Source organism: Colletes latitarsis, chromosome 5 (assembly GCF_051014445.1).
Source record: "Colletes latitarsis isolate SP2378_abdomen chromosome 5, iyColLati1, whole genome shotgun sequence".
Lineage (NCBI taxonomy): Eukaryota > Metazoa > Arthropoda > Insecta > Hymenoptera > Colletidae > Colletes > Colletes latitarsis.
Window position 1 is genome coordinate 23,570,742 of NC_135138.1, and position 19,700 is coordinate 23,590,441.

At 38.4% G+C, this 19,700-nt stretch overlaps 1 protein-coding gene across 2 annotated transcripts; it reads right to left on the reverse strand.

Moving 5' to 3' along the window:
- Positions 1-9,512: 9,512 nt before the first annotated feature.
- LOC143341772 (odorant receptor 94a-like) lies at positions 9,513-13,933 on the reverse strand. 2 transcript variants are annotated; one of them, XR_013079677.1, is made up of 7 exons: positions 13,413-13,933; positions 12,857-13,195; positions 11,709-11,910; positions 11,477-11,632; positions 11,101-11,160; positions 10,375-10,748; positions 9,513-9,714 (listed from the first exon to the last, which is right to left on the reverse strand). XR_013079677.1 is itself a non-coding variant. In XM_076764935.1 (5 exons), the coding sequence occupies exons 1-5, from the start codon at positions 13,772-13,774 to the stop codon at positions 11,113-11,115; spliced, it is 1,107 nt and encodes a 368-aa protein (XP_076621050.1). In that variant the 5' UTR covers positions 13,775-13,933; the 3' UTR covers positions 10,740-11,112. The 2 variants fall into 2 exon arrangements, 1 of the variants encoding a protein (XP_076621050.1); XM_076764935.1 differs by lacking the exon at positions 9,513-9,714 and having other exon boundaries at positions 10,740-11,160.
- Between the last annotated feature and the right edge of the window lie 5,767 nt (positions 13,934-19,700).

A 19,700-nucleotide genomic window follows, 5' to 3' on the forward strand; every position in this document is an offset into this window, starting at 1 on the left:
GCAACCGATTGATCGAATAGATAAATTAAATGGCAACAATTATAGATCTTGGAAATTTAATATGAAAATGGCTCTAATCCAACGTGAATTATGGCAACATGTGATCGGTGAAGTCATTGAGCCAACGGACAAGAAAGTCGGTGAATCGAAAGAAAATTATAAAAGAAAAGAAGAAAAAGCTTTAGCAATCGCTATAAGTATCGAACTCGAACATCAAATTCATGTCATGGATTGCACAAAAGCGGTGGACGCGTGGAAAGCATTACAAAAAGTTTTTGAACCTAAATCGAGGCCAAGAATCTTACGATTGAAAAAGCAAATAGTTTCGATAAAATTAGAACCCGATGAGACAATGAACTCATACCTAACAAGATTAAAAACATGTAGTGACAGTCTCAAGGAAGCATGGGTATGTTATAACCGATGATGACCTGGCATATGCAATGTTGTGTAGACTACCAAGCAGTTATGAAGGAATAATAATGACATTGGCTAATCTGGACGACTCAAAGTTCAAATCGTCTGAAATAAAATCAATCTGGTTGAGTGAGAATGAAAGAAGAGAAGTAAAAGAACCGAGTTATGGAGAAGAGAAGATGGAGGTGTATCATAATGCAATGGGAAACATGGGGGAAGGCAAAGGGATCAGGTGGAAAGAGGAAACGGTGACAGGAACAGAGGAGAAAGCCCTGTTGTTAGAAATCAAAATAAGGGGGAAGAAAGCGACGTATAGAAAAAAGAACAATTTCATTAAAATTTTTAAATTCTAAAGGGATTCATCCAAGAAGATAGAGGCAATACGAATGATAGGGAGGAGAATGGCAAAAATAAAACCAAAAGAAGAAGGAAAAGGTGGAGAGCTGTTTGAGGAATTAAGGGAAAAGCGAGGAGAGGATTTTAAAGTAACAATATCGAGAAGAATGAGGGAAAGATGGGGGGTCCTGAGGGACTAGGAATTCTCCATAAAAAAACTAGAAGAAGAAATGTGCTCGGGGCAAGGAGTAGAGGGCATGGAGAGAATGAGGAGAAAAAAAAGAACGGAGAGCGGATATGAGGCGGTGGAAACCGACCTCATACTAATAAAGTTTAAAGGGGGCAGTTTACCAACAAAAATAACAATTTTTGATGGTTGTGTAAGCCTAGGAGTAAAACCATATATTAAAAGAGTTAGACAATGCTTCGATTGTCTAAAATTCGGGCATATCAAGAAGTGGTGTAGGGGGGGAGAGAAAAAATGTTTTAATTGTGGCGAAGCCTTCCATGGGGAGTGTAGGAGAAAGGCAAAGTGCTTGAACTGCGGGGGAGAACATGGAGCACTAGATAGAGATTACAAGGTGGCACAAATGGAATGGGCCACGAACAAAATAATGGCATATAAAAATAAAAGTTTTGAAGAAGCGAGGAAAATGGCGAGGATAGAAGTAGGGTTGGAGGTAAGAGGGAGAAGGTATGGGGAGGATGAGGAGGACGAAAAGGATCAAGAGGAGAGCTGGGAGGAGAAAGGTTTCCCAAGATTAAAGAGGAGAAATAAGGTAGTAATAGAAAAATGGGAGGATAAACCGGTCCCGGATATGAGAAATCTATGGATCAAAAAAGAGGTGAGGAGGAAAGTAGAGGAGGAGGAAATGAAAAAGGGAGTGGAGAAGAGTAAGAGTGAGAAGGAACGGCAGGAGAGAGGAGAGGAGAGTAGGTGTCAGAGCAGAAACAGGTTCGAGTATTTGAGAGAGGAAGGTGACGAGGAGCGGAAGTGGTGGGGAGGACAGGGGAAGAGGGAGGAGAGGGAGGTGAAGGGATGGGAGGACAAGAACATTAAAAGACAGGAAGAGAAAGGGAGAGAGAGGAGAAGAAAGGGGATTGAGGCGCAGGAAGTAGAAAGAAGAGAAGAAGAAAACATCAGGTTTTTTGATAGAAGGGTGGTGAACAAAAAGTTGTTGGAGGAAATGCTGAAGGTGATTAGGGAAAGGGGGTTAGAGGAGGAGTGCGTGAGCAAACTGAGCGGAATGGGGAGAGGGAGTTGGAAAGGGCAAAGGCATGTGGGTGAGGGAAGAAGTCGGAAGGGGAAAATGAAACGTGAAGTCAGGAGGGAGGTGGAGGATAAGGCGGGGAGATCAGGGGTTGGAACGGGGAAGAGGGTGTCGGAAAGGAATAGAGAGGAGGAGGGAGAGAAACAGGGGGTGAAGAAGGGAAAGAGTAGGGAGCTACGGAGGGTTAGGTCGGTGGAGGTGATTAAAGAAAAGGGGGGTACGTTTGATAAAGGGGGAAGGGGTGAAGAGGAAACGAAGGGAGGAGGAGAGGAAAAGAGAGAAGATAAGCTGGAGGAGGGAAGGAAGGAAAGAGAGAGGGTGGGGAGGTTTTTGGGGAAGAGGGGTTTAAGGCTGGCGCCAGAGAAGTCTTGCATAGTGTTTTTCAATAACCCGATTATTAGAATTTAGGAGGTAAAGGTGGAAGTGAGGATGGAGGCAAAGTTTTTGGGGATTTGGTTTGCGAGTTTGTTTAACTTTAGAAGACATGTAGAAAGATTGGAAGGGAGGGCAAAGAAGAGAGTGAATATTTTGAAATACATATATAGAGGGAAAAGGGGGGTGGGTCAGAGAATGGCGCTGAGGCTGTATAAAGCCTTGGTGCAATCGATGATGGAGTATGAGGCGCCGGTGTTTTTGCCAGGGATGTTCCAGGAAAGGAATGGGAATTGGGAGAGGCTGAGGAGAGTGGAGTCGGCGGGGCTGAAAGTGGCTATGGGATATAAGATCTCGATGCCCATAAATGTTATGTATGCCGAAACAGGGGTGATAGGGTTGCGGAACAGGGTGGAAAATTTGGCAGAGAGATATTGGATAAGGCAAATGGAGAAGATAGAAGGGATAGGGGAAGCCGTAAGGATAATGAGGGGGAATAAGGAAGTTAGGGAGAGAAAGGGAAATGCGGAGGGGTGGGGTAGAAGGCACAAAGCGGTAAGCGTGACGGAAAAAATGTTCGATAGGGCCCAAAAGTATCAGGAGGAGATTTATAGAAGAGATAGGCAAAATGAAGAAGAGTTGCTATGGGTAAGGGTTCGGGCGCAGGAGGATGATAGGTTGGAGGAAAGATGGAAGATAGATGTGGAACTGGGAATGCAGGTTCAGATGGGAGTAGTGCCGAAGAGAAGTGTGGAGAGGGTGGTGTTGTAAAAGAGGGTTGAGGAGGGAGAGTACGGAGGTATACTATACAGATGGATCGAAGATAGAGGGAACGGGGGCGAACGGGGCAGGGGTAGTAAGATACATGGATGGGGACGTGGAATGTGGAGGGATATCGGTGGATGGGAAAATGACGATTTTTACGACAGAGGAGATTGCCATAGTGAGGGCGTTAGAGAATTTTTACGGAGTGTAGGGCAAGGAAAGCGGGTTGGGGTTCACAGACCCGCTGTCAGTGCTGATGGTGCTGAGAAAGATCAAGGAGGGAGGCTACGGGAAAAAGGAGTTAAACCTGTGGGTGGTGAAGGTAGTGAATGTAGTATGGGGGTTAACGAGGGAAAAGAGGGTGGTGTTGGTATGGATACCCAATTATGTAGGGATAGAGGGGAATGAGATGGCGGATAGGGTGGCGAAAAGGTATGCATAGGGATCTTCCTAACACAGGGATGAAGGTGCCCATTGAGGAGGTGTTAGACCAAAGGAAAAAGGATGGGTGGGAGAACTTCAGGGCGGAGATGGAAACGAAGGGGGAGAAAAAGGCAGGGAGTATTTTAGAACGTTTTAGGTCAGTAGTAAGAGGGAGAGGTTTAAATCGTGGTTTGAAAAATTAAGAGGGTTGAATACGGGAGTGATTAGGCTGGTCTTCAGGCTAAGGGCAAATCATTATAATCTAAAAGGGTCATTGGCAAAGAAAGGGATGATTAGAGACGGAAGGTGTGAGTGTGGGCAGGGGGAGGAGAATGTGAAGCATGTAATGTTTCAGTGTGGTTTGTATAACCTGGAGAGAGAGGAGATGCGAGGGAGGTTGAGGAAGGAAATAGCGAAGGTAGGGGAAGACGTGGTAGGGTTGCTGGCGATGAATAGGACTAAGGTATATAGGGTAATGAAGGGTTTTTTTTAATAAGATAGGGAAGGATTTGTGAAGAAAGAAAAGAAGATGGATGGAGGAGTCGGGTCGCGAGATGCGAGGAGAGTTAGGAAGAAGAAGTAGGGAGAGGAGGATGTTCCTAATGGGGTAGAAATAACTAGTAATTAAGACTAGAGATTAGGTTGTTTTATTTTAGTTTTATTTTCCTATTTATTAGGTTAATTTTATCGTTAATTTTAGTTCTAAGCGACTGCTGGAAGCGGGGTTGGGGTTGTGGGAGAGTGAAGAAGGGAAAAGGAGAAGATGAGGGGGAGGAGAAAGAGTTAAAAGAGTAGAAAGGAGGGGAATAACTGGAGTAAGGAACATGAGACAGATGGAAATAGAAAATAGAAAATTCAGAAAGGAAACGAAAAATGGTGTTATTACGGAGCCGATAGAGCTGGTATCGCACCCAAATAAAAATATAGGAAATAGGAAATAGGAAATTGACTGCTATTCATGCAATAGAATTTTATTTTTAATTATTGCCCTTTAAAAACCTACGGAGACTGGGCTATGTATGTATATCTACGTCCCTTCTTTTCCCATCCTCGTCGTTTCTACGACCCAGCGACCCGCGGGGAGTATAAACAAAACACTGTCGTCAACCTGCATGAGTCACTGCTGTAACAGCAGATAGAAAGAATAGAGATAAAGTTTATTTGATCTTAATCCTTCTTAAGATTTACATAAATTATTTTAAAAATTTGTTACAAATAATGTATATGTATCGAAATAATTATAAAACTATAAGACGTATAATCATCATTATCCGGAAGCTGATCACGCTCAAAATCTAATCGATAAAATAAAATCTAATTGAAACGAGAACATAAAACTTAAATGTAAAGTTTCATTGAAATTCATTCAGCCGTTTAGATGCAATCCTGTTAATAGCATAAAAATTTCTTTTTTTTAATAGTCACAATATGATCAGGGGATCTTAACACATTGTACGCCGACCCCGCGAAAACGCGGGATTCGAAGCCTATCGTTTGTACGCCGACCCCGCGAAAACGCGGGTTTGGAAGTCTGTTGCTTCAGCATCGGATCTGCGATAATACAGCATTCTTTTTTTTTGGCGATTTGTTTGCTCTCGTCATGACTACGCTGATATGCATTTTTTATTACATCGAAACAAAATGTTTACGATGGTTCAGGTACAAGTGCAAACAAGAGTCACTCTTGAGCATCGTATAGCCAGTATATCTTTCATAGCTTTACGCTTTTAGTTGAACAGCATAATAAGCCTTCTTATTCTGTGCATTTTTACCCCTATAATATGAATGAATTTACTGAGTATATCGCTGATCCTCTATCAGATTATTCAATACAATCAGAAGATTCTGATATAGAGGTCGAGGACAGTGATAGTGATGTGATTCCAAGAAGAAGAACAAGAACTGTTCCATTGCAGTATTCCAGTGATTCCGATGATCTGATTGATAGTGAAATGTTCACAGAATCACATAGTTACACTGAATCATGGTCAGATATTGATAAAGCTCCTAATGTACCAGATTTTATTGCGGAATCTGGTCCAAAGATTCTTCCTGCTAATAAGCAAAGCATAAAAGAAATCGTCGAAATGTTTATTGGCAATGATTTATTTCAATTGATGGTAAATGAATCAAACATCTATTATCATCAGAATAAGGACAAGATGTGTCGTATGTTATGTGAAGCTAAAAGTGGATATATTTGCAACTTGGAAATATACTGTGCGGACGGCAAAAAACTGGACCAAACTGTAATGTTGCTTGATAAAAATATAGGTTTGGGGTATCATGTATACATATATGGATAATTATTATAACAGTATTCGTACCGCAGAATTGCTTCTGAAAAATGGTACACGAGTTTGCGGTACAATTAGAGCGAATAGAGGTGTTCCCGAATCTATGAAGCATATCAGATTAAAAACTAGAGATTATACATTTAAAAGAAAAAATGAAATTTTAGTACAGGCGTGGAAGCCAAAACACAAAATCGTATACATGGTTTCTACAATACATTCGGGAGAACTACAAACACAAAAAAAGTACATTGGAAAACAAAACAAGAAATTATAAAACCTCAATCTGTCATAGATTATAACAAATATATAATGGGCGTAGATTTGGCCGATCAGTTTTTATCATATTTTTCCATTATGAGGAAAACAGTGAAATGGACAAAAAAAACAGTTTTGTTTCTTTTAAATTGCGCATTGTTCAATGCATATAGATTATATGTTGAGTTCAATGGTAATACTATAAAATATCAAAAATTTTTACATGATGTTGCATGTTTATGGATCGAGGAATATCCAAGTACTCAAGATATATCGAATGATTGTGTGGAACAAACTTCTGCATTAGTTCCTACACCTTGCACATCAAAATACGATCACCCTCAGAGACTATCGGGTGATATAAAGAAGCATAACGTTACTCGAATTATTGGATCTGGGAACAAAAACCGATATATACGACGTCCATGCAAAGTTTGCTCTGCTAGCAAAAAAAGAAGCGAGAGTAGTTTTATGTGCTCTCTATGCCTAGTACCTTTACACCTTGGAAAAAGTTTCGAAAATTACCATTTTTTTCATTATGGTACTTATATCTTACATAGGTTTGAAAGTAAAAATGTTGGGGCGGTCGAGACTTGAAATCGTATGCCCATTATCGCGAGGTCGTATTTTAGCTGTTACAAGAGCAAGAAGGAAAGACTCACACTAGCGTTCTTTATCGATTTCCCGAAGTTGTGCAAAGTGCCGAGCTCACGTACACGTGGCTCGTGCGGTAGCTTATGCCTGCTATCCCCATCGCTCCGTTACACGCTAAGGAAGTTCGTCGTCACTACTGTCGATTTCGATGCACTCAATTATGCCAAATCTGGCCACACTGACACTGAATATTTCTCGTGATAGCATATGTGTACACCGTGTGTTACAGTTTTATTGTTACCAATATAGAGAAACAAGAAGTTATAATTAGGTGGTTGTTACCAACCATACATTTTTACCCTAACAACCACCCCTCTACCCGAGACACACGTCGTGTATAGAGATGGCGTGAACAGCTACTTTTGAATCACTCGTGATTAAATCACGTTCATTCTCAATCATGATGATTTTTCACAGTGAGTTGTGATTCTTTGTGACCACTTTTGATTGGTGGGGAGTGTTCTTTCCACTTTTCACGAATTTATGCCCTTAGACTGAATATGTATTATATTATATCATGGTCTAAATGCAATGTTAACACAATTTTCTTATTAGGAGAATGAAAAGGAAAAATTAAAAGTGATAAATATGCTTTGATAAGCGAAACGTCCTTTCGTTTCGGATATCCGATTGTTAATGAACGACTGTTCGTACTAAAACCAACGATACTTTAAATTAACAAAAAGGATACATGCACAAGCACTCAAATCATGCATTGTGGTCATCCCATTGGATTGTAATCCACGGCTTGAACTTGTCGACTGCAACGACTGTTCGTAGTCGCCATATCGCTTCTCTCAGGTCTTCGACCTCATACCTATCGTTAGGTAATACAGTCCGAATTCGGAAAGGCCCTTTGTATTTCGTCAACATTTTTCGACTGGTACCTGTCGCAGGATCACTGGTTACCTGCACCAGCTCCAACTCATGGATGGCGTATACATATATGTACCTGCGAGCTTCTTTTCGCGTATGGATGTAGCGCCCCTTTTGCGCCTTCTGCTATATACTATCTATATATTTGTCGACAAATCGTCGCATACCAGCAAACCAATAATTCCTTCGAATGCGCCAGAGTCTTCTCCGCACTTAGGTGTCCAGCGTCATCGTGACATAATCGGCAGATTTGAAGCCTTGCATTCTTCGAAACTACCCATTTTGTCTTATCGTTTGGTAGACGTCGATGTAGCTTGTCCTCCTTCAACACATATTCTTGAAAATAGCATTTGACCTCAGAAGACTTGTCGTTATTAGCGAGGACCGTCCTAATACGTGATGATTGCTCGCCCCGCATTTGGGCGGCAACAATCCATTCGACCACTGTAACGTTGACATAGAAAACTTCGAGGGGTGCTGATTGAGGGTTTCAGATAAGTGCGTCTACATGCGCCATCCTCGTCCATGGTCGGTATAGAACTTTGAAGGTATATTCTTGTACTTCCAGCCACCAGCGACCTATAAGTGGCAATAAATCTTTCTCCTTTCATCACTTTAAAATGCATTGCAATCAAGTAAACCCTGAAATGTCGTAATGCAAGCACAACAGCCATCGTTATAGCGAGGTCGTAAACTCGAGTAGTTGAAATAAAGTCTGTTTGCATTTATGTCCTTACTATGATAAAAAAGCATGTAATTACAGACATTGTATTGGAATTACAAGTGTGCTAATACTTTTTTGAACAAAAAATTTTTGATGCTGCAAAAAAATTTTTTATCAACTTTTTATAGTGTTTAAAACTGTAATATTAGTATAGTCAATAATTCTTATTATATATGTATAGTATTCACTAAATTATGTGTGCAGAACTTGAACATTGTATGAGTTTACTGTATGAATTACTGAATAACATCGAAATATTTCAAAGCAGTCTAATAAAGAATTGGAAGCATTGAATATCTATTTCATTTTTGAAATATCATATCGCTCGCCTCATTTATTTAAAACCCCATTCGCGGCCCGGATACCCATTAAACGAAAGTTTTGTTCTATACGATTGTGTTCACAGTTTTTTTTATGTTTAAATTTAATTCATATTTTCTTTCTATTATGAATTACTTTTATGAATTAAATGTTTTCAAATAGGCCCGCCAGAGATCATGCCATAGCGTCAAAGTAGATTTAAAAATAAACATAAAAGTCTATAAATTATAATAGTTGTTATATTCAATGGCTACTTTGTTGACTAATCGTTGGCTACTGCGCCGGTGACATGATTGGGGCAGGTCAACACGACGGACGACGCATAAAACAGAGAGAGAGATAGTGAAATTAGAAAAATTACGCTTTTCTTTAGATAACGATATCTCTAAAACGGAAAGTCGGATTTACGTAAAACGACAATCATTTGAGAGACGAAGCTTTGCCGCGCCTAATAGTGGCACAGTTACTAGGGAAAACACGAGTAGGTTCATACAAATCACTGGATAAACCGATTTTATTGCATGTTTTCTATTAGTGTACTTTGACAAGAATAAAATACCGATCAAAGAGGAAAAGTCGGGACTGTCGAACGCAGATTTTAATGAGTGTCGTGGGATAAAAGATATATACTTATGGAAGTTGTATTGCACTATTGTTTAGGAAAACAGACCATTTCGAAGGAGTTTTTTTTATTTTTAATGGAATGAAAACTGTACGGTTTAGAGATAGGCATCAATCGATTAATTTTATATAAGTGCTCAATCGATTAACGGATGTGATTGAAAATTTAGTTGCCAAAAGGAAGTCGCAATTAATAATCAGGAACAGCCGGTTCAGAGGAACAAATAATTCAAAAACTCACCGATCGCAGAATGCAACACTAGTAAATACCTGTTTACAATTTACCTAGTAAATTGTTCATTGAAAATCATCAACGAAATAATCCATGAAGTTCTCTGGATCCAAGAATCATGAATCCTTGACAAAATGAGATGCCATAATTCTGTAAAAGAAAACAGAAAAAATAACATTCTGTTTTTAAAATTACAGAGAATTTAGTCTTAATAAAAAGATTTCTGATCATTTTGAACATTTAAGATTGATATAATAAAATTTGAACCTAACAATAAGAATTTTTTAACAGAGTACAAATATACTTTCAATTTTTCGCACGTAGAACATCGCCAAATACTCCTGTTCAATGATGCACTGGTTCTAATACCGATAATAAATAATTTTTACTTTGAAAAGAACAATTGTAAAAGTTGTTGAACATTATAGTGGGATATTAAATTGATGCAACCCTAAATTAATCATCAGCGACAAATGATTCTACTATCGCGATTCATAAAGCGAAGAGAGCCCCGATCCTCTGAACATACGTGCGCGCAATACACGTACACTGACTCAACCTTCGCGTGTGTTTAAAATGTATACGAAACTCTACTCGTAGCCACTGTGCCTCGAAAAACAATAAACTACACTACGCAATAAGCACTGATTCTACGGATCCAATTGCACGCAGTCAACAAAATTACTAAAAAAAAATTCGGATTAGAAATAAAAAATAATTAAGTAAGTATATAGACCTGTCTATTTATCGAAATAATACTAAATCGATAAAAAGACAAAAATATATAAACGCTCATAGGTGCATACTCACTTGTTATAATAAATTTTCCAAATTTTCCCAATGTTCGATTTCAAATATCGTCGATTCTATATTTCGAATCATTATGGCGTCATACATACTAGTGCTGCATTCTGCGATCGGTGGGTTTTTGAATTTTTTGTTCTTTCGAATCGGCTGTTCCTGATTGTTAATTGCGACTTATTTTTGACCACTAAGTTTTCAAACACATCCACTAATTAATTGTTTACTTCAACAAATTTAATCGAGTAATGCCCAACTCTGGGTCGTACAGGTTTCGTTTCTTTAAAGAACAAGAGAATTCCTTTAATTTCGTTCTCTACTATTATTGACTGTGCAGGTACCCCATTACTGTTGTTGGTAAGCCAGTATTTTATTCTGTAACACTATATTAAAATGAGGGCGGATCAGTCCAGGCTCTCCTCTTGTCGGTCTATTTGTACATTATCAAAGGTCATTTTTGAAGTTGTCTTTTATTTTATAATTGGACACATTGATTTCGAAGTCTCTATATTATACTACTATAAATGGGGGTAATTCCCTTTGTAAATGTAAATCGAAAATATAGAATAAATTGTTTTCATAAGAGGCTTAGAATCCTGTTTAGTTTACTAAATTTGACTAGTCACTACTATATCGCGTGTCTAATGTTTCTGGTATGTTAAGTTTAGATTTGTATTAAATATGTACATTCAGAAGGGGTGGAAAATTTTTATTACAAATACATAATGAACATACCTTCTAGTGTTTTTAAGTTTGTTGGAGCATGTTGAACGCCGAGTAAGAAGTTTTTATTATCTGTAAAGTATATTTGAAAGGATTAATTATAATATTTTCTGTGCAACTTGAACATCGTTTTCATTGAATACTAATGAGAAACAAGCTGTACTATCCAAAAGACTTAGCCTACGTTATAAAACTTAAATTCAAATACATTACACTATGGATAATGCTGTTATTTTTTAACAAGGAGACAAAGTTAATTGACAAATATAATGATACCATAATTATTTGAAACGACTGTTATTATCATAAAATGAACTGAACTGTTACAACAGTTTTTTAGACAACTGTTGATAGCAGTAGAGTAAGAAAACATATATTTTGTACTGACTGTCTTGAAACATTCAAGATTTATGGACAGAAGATGCATGGTGTTAAATTCGATGGGCACTGTTGCGCGTCTCATAATCATTATAAGAATCTTCTTAGCGTCGTTGTCCAAAGACATCCAATTACTTTCGATTACCATATCGGAAACTTGGAGACTCTACGAAGAAAAGTGTAGTATAAAATTTCAGTGATTTAATTGTAAATTAAATTCTTTGCTGTAAGAACGTATGTACTTTCACTTTGATTTCGTTCCCATACCAACAGTAATATAATATCTGTATAAGTAGGCAGCATATAATGAGTGTCAGATCAATCAATTTTGAATTCATTTTAACTTGATTCAATCGGTAAAGGTTGACGCAACATAATGATATGCTCACCACAAACTGAATAAATACCATTGTTTTAAATTTCTCGTTTATCATCACAGCGAATCTGTAATGATATCGAAATTGGTTTCCAAAATTTTTTATAGGCGTAACAATAATATAAAATTTCTATGATCGTGATAAGTGCTATGTTTAAAATAATAAAACTTTTTAAATTTAGGTGCTATTAGAAACAAATTTCATTTATATTTAAAATCAGCACACATTTTTTCGTTATTACCTATTATATCCTATTTGAATTAAATATTTTCTAATGTTTATAGTCATTTTTCATGTGTACACTGGATATTTATAAAAATGTGAAAGATTTTTCCGAGTTGATTAATTCTTCGTGTGAAAACAAATCAAAAAAATTCTTTCAATTACTTTGATTTTATCTACTGTTATTTTATTTTTAATAAAAAAAGAACAAGTTTGTGCTTTTATACAGGGTGTTCGGCCACCCCTGGGAAAAATTTTAATGGGAGATTTTAGAGGTCAAAATAAGACGAAAATCAAAAATACCAATTTGTTGATGGTGGCTTCATTAAGAAGTTATTAACGTTTAAAGTTCCGCCAATACTGAATTTTTTTCTCGAAAGTGGGTAGGATTTCGGGAGTATGTCTATTCACCAAAAATGATTGTATTTGACCCTCGCAACTGAAAATAATTTTTTTAGAACGATTCGAAAATTTTTTTTTTCGTCGAAAAATTTAGGCACTTGCTCGAATTTTTTTCTCGAAAGTGGATAGGATTTCGGAAGTATGTGTATTCACCAAAAATGGTTGTAATTGACCCCCGCAACCGAAAATAATTTTTCCGGAACGATGTGAAATTTTTGAATTTAATTATTAATAACTTTTTAACGAAGCCTCCATCAACAAATCGGTATTCTTGATTTTCGTCTTATTTTGGCCTCCAGAATCCCCCATTAAAATTTTTCCCAGGGGTGGCCGAACACCCTGTATAATTATTAAATAAAGTAAGCTCGTAGAAAAAATGAATGACCAACTTGTATATATGATTATGAAGATGGGCACATTTTTTCGCCGAATCTTTCTTATTTTTTACAATATGATTCAGACGATAGCGTAGTATTTCGAATTGGCTATACGTGTGAATTAACAGGCCGCTGAAAAGACTGTCACAAGCAACGTTCGCAAACGCGCCGATCGTCACACCTGCAGCTTGGTAACTGTAAGTAATAGCAAAAACAAAGGAAGAAGAATAGTTATACGGTAACCAGATTCGATACGATAATTTTCGATATCTGAAATCTTTTAAGAATGACGATGGAATCATCCATCCTATACATAATCCAGCTACCGTCATGTAGACAATTGCGTTCCATCTGTAACAATATTACTGTATTACTGTACGATTCGAATTTTTCTGTAACAGTGTTTCGTAGTTTCGTCAGTATTGCAGACTAGCATTCGCAATTATCGACTGGAAATTAGCAACGTATGAAGGTTTACTGCAATCCTGGCAAAACATCAGGATCCTATCAGGATCTGAAACGATTGTTAATATTACTATAACTAGCGATACCACAAATACAGACTCACTCTGCCATCTTGTCGAATTTTGCTCGAATTTCGATTTCTTCGGTGTTCACTGGCAACAAAGGCTTCTTTTCCAGTTTGCTGATCAAAACTGCATAATTTTCACGATTGTGTAACAAGTTCCACATTTTGAAGCAAGAAACAAAGACCCCCACTGTCAAATAAATATTCTCGCTGAACTCGTCCTGACTATTGACGTTAAATACTATGTCCAAAATTTGAGTTAAACAGAGACTGTGTATTAGAACGAACAGAACGAACGTATAAACTGTGTATAGAAACTTTTTATTCGGTGACGTCCAATCAGATGTTTGCGAGCAACCGGCAATGGTGTGCACCTTAAATATCCACCGTAATATATGCATTATTGACTGCAGATGGTATATCTTTTTTTTTACATACTATCTAACGAAGAGTTACACAGAAATTGCGTTTAGTTCAGTTTAAACTGAAATTTTATTACTTTAAAACGAAATACGACGTAGATCTTGACAAGCTTACTCTCGAAATGCTATTCTGCTTGTTTGTTAGTCGAAGGTTTAGTGGTCACTGACGACTGTAGAATGTCGATAGGTACTTCTTGTTTACCCTCCATAAAATGAATTTCTTCGAATTGCGTCCTGTTACGAGGTATATTATTACCATGATAACAGAGAACGCAACGACGCGACTTATTTATATTTTATAAGAGCAACGATGTTGCTCTTCCCATTCGTATTACTACTTTGCATATCGTACGAAGTTTTCCGTTGAAACATTATGCATGGTTCCACTTAGTGTAAAGAATATATAGAAAAAATGGGACGATAAATTCCGCGAAGTATATAAAATGCAAAAATAGAAATTTTTTATGAAAACAGGAGAATCAATACCTGAAACTTACGAGATATTGCCATCATTCTTGCATTCGACCGTCTGCATATTTCAAATACGTGTTTCACGACTGTCGTTAAATTTCATTTTCTTCGACAGATGGAAAAGTGAAGAGTTGCGACAAGGCAACTTAGTCAGTGCATCGGTAACAGGTTTCAATAGAATTTATTGATTATATTTTTGTGCATACGTCAGATTTAAATCTATCCAGATTTCAATGGATGTTGAGTAAGTAACTCTTCACGTATTTAGTTTTAATTCGTATTAGTAAAAGTGCTGCAATTTTATTTAATTTTGAGAACACAGCGTTTGTCGTTAACACGACAATGGTAAAATAGTTTCAGTGCCTTCGAGTGTTGCATCAAAATGTTCTATCGAATTTCAGTAAAGAAAATATGTTGCACGGAAGTTATATTATTTATAGAAATTTTGTTGCGTGAAGTGGCAAGAAGAATGAACGAAGAAAAGCAAATTATGTAATCATTATTCTTAATCGATCTAAACGATTACTATGAACCTTGATGTTTTCCACTAATAAACATGGGACTTGAACGTTGAAATTTGCGAAAATCGTGAAAATTATTGGGACATTCTTGAACACAGGAAAAAGCAAATTCGTTCGAGGGAAAGCTGGTGAAGTAAATGTGAGAGGGACAGATTGAGTTGTTTTTAATGCATCACAATGTATTTCACATTAAACTCTGCATTGTAAGTCTGAACAGTACGTATACGTAGTTGTACGCATATAATTATGTTGGAATTGTGACGCTATCACGTGAATGTAGGTTTAATGTACATAGCGCCACAGCGGGAATTAATTGAAACCCAATTACTCACCGTCGAATGCAGCGTCATGTAACTGCATTCTAATTAAGAGCGAAATTCAAACGGATCAGCGTATTGTAATGAACAATGCAATTGTATGTTTTGCAACGTGGGCGATCAAGCTTGGGAAGGTAGAGAGAAAAGAAAGCATTTCTTAGAGATACTTAGTTTATTTTTTAAAGGCCGTGTCAAATCGGAGTTTTCGTCGTTCCTTCTTTTAGTTTATTACGGACCGTGCCGAATTAGCTACTTCTGTTAAGAGTTGTGATTGTCTTGAAACAGAGCATGGCCCTCGCGACACTTCACTTCGCGTTCCGTTCAGTTCTTTCCATGAGGGTCATAAATTTTCTTAAGGGTTGCTTTAGACCACTAGCTTCGTTTTCTCTCTCGACTCCCACGCTTTCTCTCACATGGTCGCATACCCTCCATCTCCACTCGGCTCGGGGATGGATCACCGATCGAAAACGATCCGGACGAATGGGGCAGGGCACAAACCCCGATTGGACCAGGACATCCCAGAGGGAGGATCGAGAATTTTTTGGAGTAGGGACGAACGCCTGGGACGACGAGAGAAATTTCGCGGAGAAACAGAACGATTTTCAATCTCAACCATTTTGTTAAAGTACCTTGAAACGTATCGAGTAGTTTTGATTTTTGTACCCCTGCCGAGCAGAGCGGTTTAGCGCTCCACGGGCACCAACCCACCTCCTTTTTCCTTAAACCGTGAACTTGGGACGCAACATATTTTGGTGACAACGGTCGGATTGTTTAAAATAAATTAAAATCGCAATCGTGGGTTGTTACGAGTCAGGTCCGTGCAGCGCGTGGCCTGCGAGTGCGAGAGTGAGTATCGAGGATCTGCTAGGATAGTTGATAATAAGGACGAACCTGATGCGAAATCAGGGAGCTGTAGGATGCGGACGAACCTGATGCGTAATCAGGGAGCCTCTAGGGTGGTAATAGATTGCGTGGACAAACTCGATACGAAATCGAGGAGCCACTAGGTTGTAAGAATTTGTATTTGGATTTAGGATAAGTTAATTGACCTCGTAACTTTGAATTATTAAATATAATATAACCCGAGCGGTAAGGTTATATTATTGTGGGAACGTTTAACTAATAATAATCGTTTTATATAATTATGGGTTAAAGAAGTTGAATAACTCTGATTTAATAATGAAAGTAGATATATTCTTAAACCAACAAGTAAAATACAAGGATTCCGTCGTGAACCGTCATCGAGTAAGGACGTGTTTACGAGTTTCGTCTCTGCGGTGTCTCTGTGTTCGTGGCTGAGTGAGTGTGACAGCTCTAGTGTTATTCGCGAGTGTAAACACACACACATACTTTCAACCTCCGTGTTTGAGCACGGCGGAGCGTCGTAGCCTCTGATTACAGGGGCTGGCGCGAGGCACATTCCGATACACCATGGCTTCATCTACACAGAAAAATTCACTCCCTGTTTCTTATGCGCAAGTAACGCAAAAGTTCTTGTTTCCTACTAAGGAGCAAGCAATAATCCTTGACGCTATTGATGGAATCACTGTGCAGGAATATACTGTTGCAATCGCAAGTTTAATTGGACCCAGTAGTATCAGATTTGTCTCCAGGATTTCTCAAGGGCGAGTTTGTTTGTACCTCAGCAACAAAGAGTTAGCAGATAAACTTTCAGACAACCAAACTAAAGTCGTTATTGGTACCCACACACTGACGATCAGACCGCTCATCTCCAAAGCCAAAAGGATTATTTTGTCAAACGTTTGCCCTATAATTCCACACGAAGTCATTTTAGAAGAACTTAGCAAAATCAATATCTCTCCTGTTTCTCCAATCAGCTTCATTAAAGCAGGAGTTATTGGTCCTGGCTTTTCTCATATTTTAAGTTTTCGGTGGCAACTTTATGTGAATCCTGAGGAGTTGCACAAAGTTCCGGAATCAATATCCATAACCTATGAGGGAACGGTATACTGGATTTATTTGTCTACCGATAAAGTATCTTGCTTTTTGTGCAAGGAGGAGGGGCATCTCGCTAAGTTCTGCCAAAAGGTGATCGCTCCAGTCGAAAACTCCTTTAAAAACACCCAGGATAAGGAGAACGCTACTCAGGAAAGTGTTATTCAGACCCAGGATCCGGATTGTTCAATGCCACCTCCTCCACGTGTTAAACGACCTCTCTCCGTATTAACGAGCTCCAACGATAGTAATCGTTCATCGATTAAAGAAAAAAAACTAAATCGTGTTGTGAAGCCGTCCAAAAAATCAAAAAATCAACCTGACGCGGGAACATCTATGGAGGAAGTTGCAATGCTTCTTTCACCAACTAAAGAATTTATCGAGGAAAATTCCCAAAGATTTCCAATTGACATGAAGAATATGACAAAATTTCTAGTCTCAAGCTTCGGGAAGCATGATGTCCATTCTATAGCCTTGAATTACACCGAAGATATCCCATCCTTGATCAAAATGTTATCCGAGGTCGGTGCTCGTCTTCCCGGTAGGAGGCTTAGAGGTCGTGTGATTAGAATCATGAATCGTCTCTCCAACCCTGAAATACGAGAATCTTCCACTGATGACCTCAGCTCAGTAGAAGATATGGAATTATCTTAACCTTTTCTACGCAAGTGAACTAATTATGAAGCCCATCTCATTGAAGATCATTTTCTGGAACATAAGAAGTGTAAGACAACGGGCTGAAGAGATCGAAACCATCCTAAAGGACGTGGACATCCTCATCTGTGTTGAAACCTGGTTAGCGCCGGGCAGCACCTTCAGAACTTTTCCAGGTTTTCTCACGCTCAGGAGAGACAGAACCCACGCTAGAGGCGGGGGCATTTTGATGATCATTCGTAAAAGTGTTGCTTACCGCGAAATTAACAATCTTCAATCTCCAGATGATTCCGTAGAGCTGTTAGGCATTCAGCTAAGTCATCTTAATCCACCGCTCGATCTTATAGCTTGTTACAGAACTCCTGGTCAATCTCTCACGCAAATTCAATGGGATCTCATTTGTTCGAATGTTGCAGCAAATGAAAACTGCATTTTCATGGGAGATTTTAATGCTCATAATACAAATTGGAACTGTAACTATACGGACTCCAATGGTTACAGATTAAACAATTCCATAGATGCTCATGACCTCTTTTTGCATAACAATAATTCTCTGACACACCTGGATTTGTACAGGAACAATAGATCCAATCTTGACTTAATCTTCTCAACTATAAATATTTCTGATAAGGTAAATGTGGTTGTGGGTGATGAAACCTTGGATTCTGATCACTTTCCCCTATTAGTTACGTATGATACAGAAAGATATTTCTACAAGAAACATTCGTTTAAGTTGAAGACAGTCAGAACTGATTGGAATAAATTCAAATGCGAACTAGATTCTCAGTATTCCAAATTTTGCACTATAGAATATGAACAATTAGAGCCTCATTCAAGATATGAATTCTTTGCCGATGTTGTGACTGATTCCATTGGGTCGAGCACTCCTACCAGAAAGAAAAAGACTAAAACAACAAATTATGGTCAAACTCGATACTCGAATCCAGTTTTTTGGTGGGACTCGGAGTGTGACAAGATCAACAGACTTCGCCGGGGGTCATTTAAAAAATGGGAACACACCGGAAATTTAGAAGATCTAATAAACTACAAAAGGTACGCAGCATTAGCAAAGAAAACTTTTAAAAACAAGAAAAGAGAATGTTTTAAAAAATGGGCGGAAAGTATTAGTTTTCACACAAATCCAAGTTATGTCTGGGACAAATGTAAAATTCTTAAAAATAAGTGGGTTAGAGTTACCTCCTCGACTAATTTTGAAAATTTACAGCAAGGCATTGAACGTGATCAAGCCTTAAACAAGATTAGTCCTCCTTGGGTTCAAACTAACCCTGAATGGCTTCCTCTATGTGACCAAAATGACTTTCTAGACAGCCCATTTGATCTAGTGGAACTCAACATTGCCCTTGACTCTAAAAATTCTAAGTCGGCATCCGGTATGGACGGTATAGATTACGAAATTCTCAAGAACCTTCCGTTGAAATTCAAACTTCTTCTCTTAGACATATTCAATTCTATGTATACCATGAATGATTTCCCCCTAAGCTGGAAAAAATCCTTTGTCCACTTTATAAACAAAGCAGAAGGCAACGGCTTGCGCCCCATCTCCCTGACGTCGTGTTCGTGTAAACTTTTTGAGTCCATGATCAAGGCCAGAATGCAGTGGTGGGCGGAACATGATTCACTTATTCCTCCTAGTCAACAAGGCTTCAGGAGGGGGAGATCCTGCTCTGATAATTTAGTTAATTTGACTCTAAAAATTGAGGAAGCCTTTATGGGAAAAAGTGAAGTGTTAGCTGCCTTTCTGGATGTTCAGGGCGCATTCGACAATGTTGATTGTAATATCTTATTGGCGAGACTGGCGGACTTAGGTTGTCCTAGAAATCTGCTTTTGTTCATTAAGTTTTTGACACACGAAAGACAAATCTATTCGGCGACCTCTCCATCTAAGCCCAGGCTAGTTTTCAAGGGTGTTCCACAGGGAGGAGTGCTCAGTCCCTTGCTGTATATTCTGTATGTTTCAGACATAAC

Excerpts from the sequence above, each read along its gene's own strand:
- LOC143341772 (XM_076764935.1), bottom strand. The coding sequence starts at position 13,774 with ATGCATATATTACGGTGGATATTTAAGGTGCACACCATTGCCGGTTGC. Across the intron at positions 13,196-13,412 it reads AAATTCGACAAGATGGCAGA|ATGGAACGCAATTGTCTACA; the intron begins GTGAGTCTGTAT and ends ATATTGTTACAG. Across the intron at positions 11,161-11,476 it reads ATCTTGAATGTTTCAAGACA|ATAATAAAAACTTCTTACTC; the intron begins GTCAGTACAAAA and ends TATACTTTACAG.